Source organism: Agelaius phoeniceus, chromosome 4, assembly GCF_051311805.1.
Source record: "Agelaius phoeniceus isolate bAgePho1 chromosome 4, bAgePho1.hap1, whole genome shotgun sequence".
Classification (NCBI taxonomy): Eukaryota; Metazoa; Chordata; class Aves; order Passeriformes; family Icteridae; genus Agelaius; species Agelaius phoeniceus.
This window is the reverse complement of record NC_135268.1, coordinates 29,182,954-29,195,033: the sequence shown is the minus strand read 5'-3', so window position 1 is coordinate 29,195,033 and position 12,080 is coordinate 29,182,954. Positions and strand designations below refer to the sequence as shown.

Sequence of the window (12,080 nt, the reverse complement as noted above, 5' to 3'; positions counted from 1 at the left end):
AACGCTAAAACCTTAAGGCATCAACAGAGAGAAAGTTGTTAACATTTAATTACATTTTGTTGCTTAATGGGAGTAGACAAAGCATTAATGAGTTTGTAGATTACTTGCCCTGCATAATTTTCACTGTGCAAGTGGTTCTTAGAACAAAGAAAGCTAGAAAGTGTTTGCACACCAACCCTTTAAAACCTTTACAGCATACTTAGTCTACTAATCCCTTACCTGCTAGGAAATAAAAAAGTTTCCTAACAAGTTTTCCAGAATTTGCAAGGTACATCTCTAACTTCTCAAGCAGAATTTCTGCTAAGAGATCTTGACATTTTCTCTTTGCCCAGTTAGACAAAAAAAAAAAAAAATCAGTCCTAAAATAGTGCCCAGGATCAAACACCATTATATTTCTACATTCAGTTGTCAGTGGTGACCACAGCAAATAGATATGCAAAGGTTGGACTAGAAAATAATGCATAATTATAGTAGTCAGTGACTAAACATATTACAGAATCACAGAATTTCTAGGTTGGAAGAGACCTTTAAGATCATCAAGTCCAACCCATGTTCTAACACCTCAACTAGATCATGGCACCAAGTGCCACATCCAGTCTTTTTTTAAACACATCGAGGGATGGTGACTCCACCACCTCCCTGGGTAGATGATTCCAGTATTTGACCACTCTTTCTGTGAAAAACTTCCTCCTTAATTCTACCCTGTATCTCCCTTGGCGCAGCTTGAGACTGTGTCCTCTTGTTCTGTCTGTTGTTGCCCGGAGAAAGAGACCGACCCCCAGCTCACCACTGTCACCCTTCAGGAAGTTGAAGAGAGTGACAAGGTCACCTCTGAGTCTCCTTTTCTCCAGGCTGAACAAGCCCAGCTCCCTCAGTCGTTCTTCATACGGCTTGTGTTCCAAGCCCCTCACCAGCCTCGTTGCTCTCCTTTGGACACGCTCCAGCATCTCAACGTCCCTCCCAAACTGAGGGCCCAGAACTGGACACAGCACTCAAGGTGTGGCCTCACCAGTGCCCAGTACAGGGGAAGAGTGACCTCCTGCTCCTGCTGGCCACACTATTCCTGACACAGCCCAGGATGCCATTGGCCTCCTTGGCCACCTGGGCACACTGCTGGCTCATGTTCAGCTGGCTGCCAACCAGCACGCCCAGGTCCCTTTCCTCCTGAGCACTGTCCAGCCACACCATCCCCAGCCTGTAACATTGCAGGGGGTTATTGTGGCCAAAATGCAGGACTCGGCACTTGGACTTATTGAACTTCATCCCATTAGATTCTGCCCATCCATCCAACCGTTCCAATCCCTCTGCAAAGCCCTCTGTCCCTCTAACAGATCGACACATGCTCCCAGCTTAGTGTCATCTGCAAATTTGCTAATGAAAGACTCTAAACCCTCATCCATGTCATCAATAAAAATATTGAACAGAGCTGGCCCCAGCACAGACCCCTGAGGGACACCACTGGTGACTGGCCCCCAGCTGGATGCAGCACCATTCACCAGCACTCTCTGGGCCTGGCCATCCAGCCAGTTCTGAACCAGCAAAGAGTGCTCCTGTCCAAGCCACGGGCTGCCAGCTTGTCTAGGAGTGTGCTGTGGGAGACAGTGCCAAAGGCCCTGCTGAAATCCAAATAAACAACATCTACAGCCTTCCCTGCATCCACTAGGCGGGTTACCTGGTCATAAAAGGTGACCAGGTTGGTCAAACATGACCTACCCCTCCTAAACCCATGCTGACTGGGTCTGATACCCTGGCCATGCTGTAAATTCTGTGTGATGGCACTTAATATAAACTGTTCCATTATCTTGCCAGGTACTGAGGTCAGGCTGACTGGTCTATAATTACCACGATCCTCCTTTGCACCCTATTTGTGAATGGGTATCACATTGGCCAGCTTCCAGTCATCCGGAACCTCACCAGTGAGCCAGGACTGTTGGTAAATGATGGAGAGTGGCTTTGCAAGCTCATTTGCCAGCTCTCTCATTACCCTGGGGTGGATCCCGTCTGGTCCCATAGATTTGTGAACATTTTAAACATTTCAGTAGCTCTTTGACTGCCTCTTCTTGGATAATGGGGGGACCATTCTGCTCCCTGACACCATCAACCATTCCAGGCAGGCAGGTGTCTTGAGGGCAAGTCATCTTCCCACTAAAAACTGAGGCAAAGTAGGCATTAAGCACTTCTGCCTTCTCCTCATCTGCAGATGCTAAGTTCCCTCCCTTGTCCAATAAAGAACAAAGGCTGGTCTTACCCTTCCTTCTAGCATTAAGGTATTTGTAAAAACATTTTTTATTATTCTTTACAGAAGTCGCCATTCTAAGTTCAAAATGAGCTTTGGCCTCCCTCATTTTTTTTCTACATGCTCCAGCAGCCTTCTTGAATACTTCCTTAGAGACCTGACCCTCCTTCCAACGCTGATACATCCTCTTTTCATTCCTAAGTACCTCCAAAACCTCCTTGCCCAGCCAGGCTGGACGTTTACCCCGTTGACCGATCTTTCGGCACACAGGGACAGTCTGTTCCTGTGCCCTTAAGATCTCTGTTTTGAGGCATGCCCACCTTTCCTGAACTCCTTTGTTTTTAAGGGCTGTTTCCCAAGGGACGCTCTGAATAAGTCTCCTAAACAGGCCAAGGTCTGCCCTCCGGAAGTTCAATGTAAAAGTCTTACTGGTGCTCCTCCTGACTTCACCAAATATTGAGAACTCTATTATTTCATGATCACTCTGCCCCAAGCGACCTCCAACCACCACATCTCCCACCAGCCCATCTCTATTTGCAAACAGCACATCTAACATAGCCCCTCCCCTGGTGGGTTCACCCACCAGCTGCAACAGAAAGTTGTCCTCCATACATTCTATGAATTTCCTGGACTGCCTCTTTACTGCTGTATTAAGTTCCTAGCAGATGTCTGGTAGGTTGAAGTCACCCACAAGAACAAGGGCTGATGATCTTGAAACATTACCTAGCTGCTTATAGAATAAGTCATCTACCTCTTCTTCCTGGTTGGGTGGACGACAACAGACGCCCAGTAGGGTGTCAGCCTTGTTGGCCTTCCCCTTAATTCTTACCCATAGACATTCAACTCCATCTTCCTTAGTTTCAATTTCTACAGCATCGAAAGTCTGCTTAATATAAAGGGCCACCCCTCCTCCTCTTCTTCCTTTCCTGTCTCTTCTGAGAAGCTTGTATCCATCCAGTGCAGTACTCCAGGTATGTGTGTCATCCCACCATGTTTCCGTGATGGCAACTACATCATAGCTCTGCAGTTGCACCATGGCCTCCAGCTCTTCTTGTTTGTTGCCCAAGCTGTGTGCATTGGTATACATGCACCTCAGCTGGGCTACTGACTTCGACCCTGACTTAGCCTTGCAACCCTTGGGCCTGCTTTCAGATAGCTCAGCTGCTTCCCCTTCCCCCTTCAAACCTAGTTTAAAGCCCTCTCAATGAGGTCTGCCAGTTCATGAGCTAAAAACCTTTTGCCCTTAACAGAGAGATGTACCCCATTTGGTTCTAGCAGAGCAGATGCTGTAAATGTTTCCCCATGATCAAAGAATCCAAAATTTTGCCGATGACACCAACCCTTAAGCCACTTGATGATGCAGATTCTCCTGTTTCTTTCTTCATTTTCCTCCGCCACCAAAAGGACTGAGCAGAACACTACCTGTGCTCCTGCCCTATCAACTACCTGACCCAGTACCCTGAAGTCCATTCTAATTGCCTTGACACTCCTCTTTTCAATCTCATCACTGCCAGCCTGGAGTATCAGCAGCGGGTAATAATCAGAGGGCTGAATCAGCCCAGGAAGTCTCTAAACAAACTTATTCCTCAGTACAAATATCTGAGAAGCAACAATTTAACAAACTTAAATGTAAAATCTCAGGTTGACTCATGACAACTTTTGGCTTTAAAGCTTCATATCCAATAGGCCTCCATTAGTATATTACCAGTGAAGAACAATACAAAACCAAGAAAAAGGGTTAGATTTTTTTTACCTCTTTTTTTTGCATCTCAACCATATTTGGTAGCGATTGAAATTCTGATAGCTCATTTACTTGTTTCTGTAGAAGTGCATTCTCTTTCAAAGCATTTTCTAGTTCTCCTTTTAAGTCAGCTGCCTTTTTTTCCAGCTCCACATGAGAAAGCAAATCTAGAAAATGAAGTTTAAACTAATAAGCAAGTGCAAGAGGAAAAAGCATATTTTAATTTAAGCAAAGTATTTATATTTCATTCTGGATGTTATAGTATTTTAATTCCAGAAAAGTACATTTTACTGTTCCCAACAATTAAAAGACTAAGCTCCTGGTCAGAAAATCTGTCAGCACTTCTTAGGCTGATATCCAGTTTATTTTAGATTCTCTCTTACAATCTTCATTAACTTGACAGTGCAAAATATTTTGCAAGCTACAATTTTCCAGAATGTTCAAGGAAGTGCTCAAGTAGTTACTCCATGCCAGCAATATCAGGTACTTTGGTTGCTTTATACTAACCAGAGTCTCCATATATTGAAGAAGACAAGAGCCAAAGCCCCCAATGGTCCCTCTATCCTCCCACCATTATAGGGCAAGGGGAGGAGAGAGGGAGCAGGGAAAAGGCACCACCTGGAACAGTACCTTTTGGAACTTTACCCTCCATCAGTGAAGTTAGTCTTGTATTTTCTTGAAATAAAGATTGCAGCTCTCTCTGCAAGTCAGCTTGCATTTTTCGGTAACTGGTTTTTCCCGCTTCTATTTGGCTTTGATATAACTGGACATCCTTTTGCATTTGGTTATGGTTATTTAAGAGTTCGTTCTTCAGGAAAACAATATAACATATAAGTCACACAGAGTAAAAGTCTATGTACTTGACATTTAAATAATGCATCTGGTACATTTTCTGTTGTCACCCTGACCAGCTTTGACCTTGATAAATATGGCAGACTAAGGCACAACTTAATTGCATTCCTGTCAGAGTCCTCTAAGAAAACCTGCCTTAGAGTTCAGGGCCATAACTGCTGCTACTACTTTGTCTTTACTCTTGGAAAGCTCAAAGTAAATTCCATCCCACTTGAGTCCACATATGTCTTATTCTCCTTTGTTCTCTGGTAAAATTAGGTCTGAAATCTTACATCCTAATAATGCACTAAAGACTGCTTCTTCGATCTCTCTCTCCTGGTAAACCTAAAACTAACCACCCACTCCTATGGAAAAAGCCTTTACTTTCTTTTTATCTCTTTCCTGAAGACCCATTTTGCACAAATTGCATCATAAAAGTATTACTTAGAGTATTTGGAGAAAGCTAATGATGAGTGTTCCACCACACTGATGGCCTCCTTCTCAAGCCTGGAAGCAGACAGGCCCTTAACAGCATTTGGTGCAGCTATAAATGCAGTTCAACATGTACTTGCCATCTTCTCCTTCAATTCCAAATTTTCACTTCTGAGAAAAGCAGATTCCTTTTTGGCATCCAAGGCTATGGCTTCACTGTCTAAGAGGGATTTATTCAGCTGCTGAATTTCTTCAGTTAGTTTATCACAATCTCCCTGAAAAAGACAACACTCAAAGAAGCAAAAAACGATAGAGCCATAATAAACTTGATGTGTTCATTTTAATGTGGCTAAAATGTAAGTGCAGGCTTAGAAAACTCAGTAAGTTTACTTTAAGAGGAAGAGTAGCAGGTTGTTTGAGAGACAGGATAAACAGCAGCATTTCTCATAGCTTGACTTCTCCAGACTACTGCTGTATGATATGTAGTAATTAACATTTTAAACTTTGTAAAACAAAATTTCCCAAGACCTGTAGTGAAGCAGATGTTCATCCTAGTAAGGCTATACCTAAATGTAATCCAACTCAGAAGAACAAAGTAGTCTCTCAACCCAGTAGAAAACTCAAGTTTACCAGTGCAAAAGATGTCTCCTTTTTTTCTACTTCTGCTTTTTGTAGTTCTTCCACACGATTCTGTAATATTTTTATTTTGTTCTCTTTCTCTTTCAGCTGTTCCAGTTTGGAATTTATTTCTGCCTAAAAGTTGGAGGGGAAGAAAGGAGGAAAGAAGATTGGAGTGTTCAGTTTGGATTTTCAGATCCAAATTTATCAAAACCTACACAGAAAGCATTCATGGTTCTAAGACATACCCTCCTCACAGCTGGTAAGATTAACCCGAGCACAACAATGTCTAGCTTGGCATCAGTAGATGTGGTACTTCAAGCTAAACAAACCAAGCACATTTCACACAAGTCTTACTATCTGTAAATTCATGGAGAGGCTCACCTCAAGTTCCTCATTGTACACTTCAGCATTTGAAACTAGATTCTTTAAGTTGGTAATCTCATGCATTAGTTGAATCTGTGGAGCAAATTAAAGCAAAATTGCAGAGGATGTTAGAAAGCACCCACACCAGTAGCTTTAGCTGCCAACACCATGAAAACAAGCCAGTCTATCTTGTGTTTTCTTTTTTATTACTATATACTCACACATCTCCTTAAACAGCTACAAAGCAAGATGTTACATATTCTTTCAAAATGGATATGTGAGATGCAAAGCTCTGTGTTTTAGCTCCCCAGTAATTAGAAAGGATTCAAGTACCATTTAATCTGCAATAGTTTGACAAGCAAGAGCAATGTGATCAAAGCAATTAGTGCAGAAATTGTACAGATACGACACTTCAAATTCTGGTCATGTTAAGCAGTTTTTTATGACACAGTGCAGATATTTATGACTTAATCTATTCACTGACAGGAATGACAAGGTGCCAAAATGGAACTAAAACAAGCCATGAACATTCAGTGGCATTCTCTGAAAGAAGTCACAAGTAGAAGACCAGATAGGAGCTTTTTCCATTTCTTTCTATTGGTCTTTGTTAGGAAAGTTTTACAATGAGCACTCATCTACAAATACTTATGTATAGTCACGAGCAAAGGTAAGAAAATGCAATCTGCAAATTTAATATTAGTGAAAAACTTTAAAACAAGCACCCTGCTGTGAGTATTCCTATGTCATTTACCTGTATAAACTGATACATTTAATCTAATGTATTTGGTGATGTATGTGACCTATCAGTATTGCTACAAGTAATCTACTACATAGGTATCAATAAATGCTTACATTTTATGGACTGTCTTCAGATATCTGCAAACAAATAATTTAAAAAGCAGTTCTTGCAATGGAAGCTACTTTAGACACACAAAATCTTTGGTTTTCGGTATCTATTAGATACCCAAAAACTTTGCAGGGAAAACTAACTTAGGATTTGTTAAACATTAGCTAAAGAAGATAGCACATACAAAGGGTCTTCTAAATAGAATCTTAAATATAAGCTAAATGGTAATATTTTATAGAGCCAATTTCTTTAAGATCTGTAAATCACTGTAGGGAACACAATGCAAGTGACATTTTTAAATTGTAACCTGAAATAAAAATGCAAAAGGATGTAACAAACTTCAACATTAGTGTCATGATCAGAAGATATTACAAAGACTAATGTGCACAAGTAATGTCCAGCAAAGGTATCAGGAAAGAAATGGAACAATACATCCATGTCTCAAGACCTCAAGTTACTGGTTTTGTCTGGGGTTCTTTTTGCCATAACTTATTTCACAGTCCAGCCTTTAGGCAGCTAGAACCCAATACAAGTAGTAACTATCTTAGGCTATAGAATCAGAACATAAACATTTGGATAAACAAGGAACATCTCTAGTAACCACACTAAGAATGAAGAAAATTGAAAGTCAGCATTTCCTATATTCTAAGTTACCCAGTAGATAACACCACATTTTTAGTGACTTCCTGGCACAAAATACAACATTTGCTTTTACTATTGCTATTCTTACTATTGTTTTAAAATAATTTCATGACTAAGCTAAATAATATGTTCAAAGTTAATGCTCATGTAGTTCATGGATTACCAAAATGAATTATCTTGGAATTTAAGACAAGATGTTTCACACAAGAAATACAGGAAATATGGTTCAGCAACCATACTTGAACTTCAAAACAGTTCTAAAATGTATTTAAGCAGCAAAATAACTGCCATACCGAAGTCTAGAGTGAAATTCAGATCACAGATTTATAAAAATAACATATACACATAAATACATGTTTAACCAGGCTTCAGTATGTAACTTTCCAAAAATTTGTCTGAATTCTGCACTCCAAGTAAATCCAGTTTAAATCCTGGGTTCATTCATTCATTCTGTTGCTGAATGTAGCTTATAACACCATCTGTTTGTGAATCAGCATGCAAGGCTATGTACATTGAATAAACTCCAGAAAGCATTTGAGCATAGAGGATTCATCTCTCTCTATTTCAATGCACCTTACCTCATGATCTTTTTGTGTTTGCTTTTCCAGTGCTTCAAATTCATCTATTTCTGTTTTTTCCTTCAGCCTCTCTTTCAGTTCATTTATTTCTGACTTCAACTGCTCATTTTCCAGCACTAGATTATCAAAGTTAGCTTGCAGGATGTTGACCTCGTTTACAGCAATATCCTGAAGAAGTGGCACAAGAAACTTTAGAAGCTGTTGCTGAAATATCAGCCTTATTTCTAGAAAATTCAGAACAGACCTACCTTTTCTAGTGCTAATGCTTCACAGAGTTGCACAGATTCTTCAAAGTCTTTCTGGGTCTAGAAAAAAATCCACCCTCAGTTAGCAGATCTACAAGATCAAGCAAGTGGACTATTGTATTCCTTGTTGCTTGTCTTTGCACATAGCTAATTCCGTTTAAAGACCAACGTTGACTGGATCATTTGCCACAAACCCACAGAACCATACCACAGCTGCACAGAGATTCCAAGAGACTTTCTAGCCAGTTTCAATAATTCTGCAGACACAGAACACTGCTGTTCTACACAAGAGTAAGGCTGATCTTACTGAGAAGCATGTTAGGCATATGTGAAGTATCAAAAGGTCAAAACAGATTATGATGTTACCCAATTCATGTTAGGACCAGCAACCCATTCTGCTTCTGAAATTTGATCAGGAACCATCAGGCAATGGCTGTCATACCCAGAATTCTCTAAGGTAGCTGAAAAGAAAGATGTATTAACAAAAGTACCAGTAGATTTTAAAGTGAGCATCAAAAATTTTCTCATAAAATAATTTTACCACATTGGAAACAATCATTCAATGGCAAAACCACAGCACACTGAGTAAGATAAGACTTCTGACTCTCATGATTTTCTGTTACGAAAGGGAACACCACTAAAGTCCAATCCCTATACTTATGTTGACCATCTCATCATGAAGTCTAAATCAAATCCAGAATATATGCTTAAGTACAGACTAGGAGAAGTTTGAGTGTCAAGGAAAGAACCACTCAACAATACCCTGCAAGATATAAGGAAAAAAAGCACCCCACCCTCATACAGAAGAAAAAGCCCAGAACAATCCACTTACAAGCAAATACATGTTTGACAGGAGAGGTAATAAGGATGTAAGACGTAATTCAGCATCAATACTGCTAAATTGTGCTCTTCAGTTCAATTTTCTTAGAAAATTTCTTTTCCAATTTTCAGTTCACTCCTTATGAATCCTTGAATTTCTCTGTCTCAACCTGATTTTTGAGTAATAACTTTCTATTCTTGTTTAGGATTTGGGGATTTTACACACACACACCTCTCCATTTTTGGGAAGAGAACATGGGTTGAAATGGATAGTCTGCTAAAGAACACCTTTCCAAAATACTAGGGGGTGTGGGAAGTCTGCATGGCAAGTGTTCATAGACCCTGCCATTTACCTCACAGCTCTCCCTCTTTGGTTTAAAGAATTAAAAGCTCAGTACCAAGCGAAGTTGGGGTAGTAGAAGCACTTTTCACTGAAAAGTGTACATCAACCCTTGGAGTCTGATTAATTTGTTTTTTAATTTGTGCTATCGAAGGATCAACTTACTCCCTTTGGGAAATGTAATGCAGTGCTTGCAAAGTTATTTATTGGGAATTTCACAGAAAATGAAATAGAATGGTCTGGGTTGGAAAGGACCTCAAAGACCATGTAGTTACTTACAATCCTCCACATCTGGTACTGCTGGCAGAGACAACTTCATTTTTTTTGTTTCAGTTGGCATTGCATTTTCAAAGTCTTCAAAAAAGCTCACGTTTGCCTGGTTTATTTTACCAGGAGCCCAAGTAACTCTTCTTCTTCTCTTGGCCTTTAAAAAATTATTTACAGAAAAAAGGATAAAACCAAACCACTAGGCAGAGAGTAAATGTTGCCTCAGGCTAGCTCTGTATCAGTACCTGTATCACCAGTTAACTAGACAGCATTTTGCCATTTCCTCAAAATTAGTTGGAAAGCAAAAAAGTCCCTGCAGTCTATTCACCACAAGGCAACATTGAACTGACAGAATTTAAAAATTAGCCCTTTAAAAATATGAAAAAAGAGTGAAAATTACCCATCATACACTTACTCTTCATCATCAGTAAAAGCCTATGTATGTAATGTCACTTTTTGCAAAGTATTTCAGAGTTATCAGGTTAAGATCTGAACAAGTGCTTACTTTAACATTCTCTTTTGAGGCAAAGGAAGCAGAAGTCACCAGCATCTCAGTTAAGTTTCGTATTCTGTCCTCTTGTACTTTTTGAAGAGAATTTTTTTCTTCCAACAGCTGGGCCAGTTGGTCCTTTTCCATTGCATGAATCTGAGTTTTTGAAGACACCTTCCAAAAAGAGAATAGTAATCACACTGACATCTTAAGAGCAGAAACCACTCCTACAGAAGATACACAATTACTGATACTTAAAAACAACTACACACATATACTCCTTTAAGTCTGGAAGAGAAGTCATTAATCCTTAAGAATGAAAATGACAGTTTAGTCTACATTTTGACTGTAGACTTAGTATTTAAAAGTGGTCAAAACTCCCAGAAACAACACAGCCTCAGATTTTTCTAGGTATAAAAAGAGCATTCTCCCAAATATAACTACTACCTGCTATCACAGAAGATACAAAACATACTCCCAAGTTCATGTTGCAAATTCATTATCATTAAAAATAAGAAATAATTGTTCTAAATTTTTTTTCTAATGATATTTATGATTTGCAATAAAAAACATGCATTCTTTGATTTAATGCACTAGAACAGTACGGTCAGCACTGTCACTTTCCTGTGCTTTATGTTTTATTATCTGTGGTTTAACAAGACTTGCAAGATTTGCAGCTCCATAGATTTTTAGAGAAGGAAAAACATCAAAGACTACATTGTTTGGTGAGAAGTTACTATTGTTCATTTTCTAAATGCAACTTCCACCTATCCATGACCTAAATTTTGCCAGTGATATTCATGCAGTTGCAACTTCCTGCAACTCAAACTGAAGTCAGACATCATTAAGGAAGGAAATAATATGAAGTTGGGATCTTAGAGAGACATTCAATCACTTCTTAGATTAATTAGTTATATGATTTGTTTTGATCATTAATTATATGATTTGTTATTTCTTTTGATCAGTTAAAGTGTGCTATAAGGCATCAGAAATTTCTATTTTTTAATTATGTTAACCTACTAATTAGGTGTAACCAATTAACAATTCTGTCAGTTGATCTCATTTAGCCTTAGCCTACACACAGATGTTGACTATCATTAGTTGTTCCAGACTATTCATCACCTATTCAATTTTTATTCTCTCAATAAAAATGGCAAATACCACTTCAAAGAGTTCACCTACTCCTCCAAATTTAACTGGTTTTGGTTTAAAACAGCTGGTCTCCAAATAGCTATCAGTGCTAAGGATTGATTTATTTTGGTCTCCAAATATAGCTATCAGTACTAAGGATTGATTTATTTAAGTTTATTACATACTTCCTCCAGCTGCTTTTTCAAGTCCAGAATTTCTTTGCGGTATCTCTTCAGGAGGGCATCATCATCAAGAACTTCATTGACTTTTGGTGTATTCTTCATTCCTTTGGCTGTATTGGCAAACTGGAAGAACAGTCTTTCATGGATAAGAGCTGAAGAACAAATATCTAAAGACTTATTTTGTCCCATATTTCCCAACAGAATTAAAGGGAGAGTTTATTAGATAAAGAGCAACATGTAATAGGACACAAATATTTGAATTAGCTTATTTTTAATGTCTTCTAAGCTTTGAAAAGGTGAAGTTTTCTCTTCTTT

At 39.2% G+C, this 12,080-nt stretch overlaps 1 protein-coding gene across 1 annotated transcript in view; it reads right to left on the bottom strand.

The window, feature by feature from the left end:
- Nucleotides 1-12,080, bottom strand: part of CENPE (centromere protein E) — a 39,854-nt gene that overhangs the window by 19,849 nt on the left and 7,925 nt on the right. Inside the window, exons 12-22 of the mRNA XM_054633108.2 lie at nucleotides 11,769-11,888; nucleotides 10,468-10,626; nucleotides 9,975-10,119; nucleotides 8,903-8,997; nucleotides 8,540-8,596; nucleotides 8,292-8,459; nucleotides 6,243-6,317; nucleotides 5,871-5,993; nucleotides 5,381-5,515; nucleotides 4,608-4,785; nucleotides 3,990-4,144 (exon numbers count right to left, since the gene is read on the bottom strand). Coding sequence (XP_054489083.2) covers nucleotides 3,990-4,144; nucleotides 4,608-4,785; nucleotides 5,381-5,515; nucleotides 5,871-5,993; nucleotides 6,243-6,317; nucleotides 8,292-8,459; nucleotides 8,540-8,596; nucleotides 8,903-8,997; nucleotides 9,975-10,119; nucleotides 10,468-10,626; nucleotides 11,769-11,888 — 1,410 coding nt within the window. The remainder of the gene's footprint in view (nucleotides 1-3,989; nucleotides 4,145-4,607; nucleotides 4,786-5,380; nucleotides 5,516-5,870; nucleotides 5,994-6,242; nucleotides 6,318-8,291; nucleotides 8,460-8,539; nucleotides 8,597-8,902; nucleotides 8,998-9,974; nucleotides 10,120-10,467; nucleotides 10,627-11,768; nucleotides 11,889-12,080) is intronic.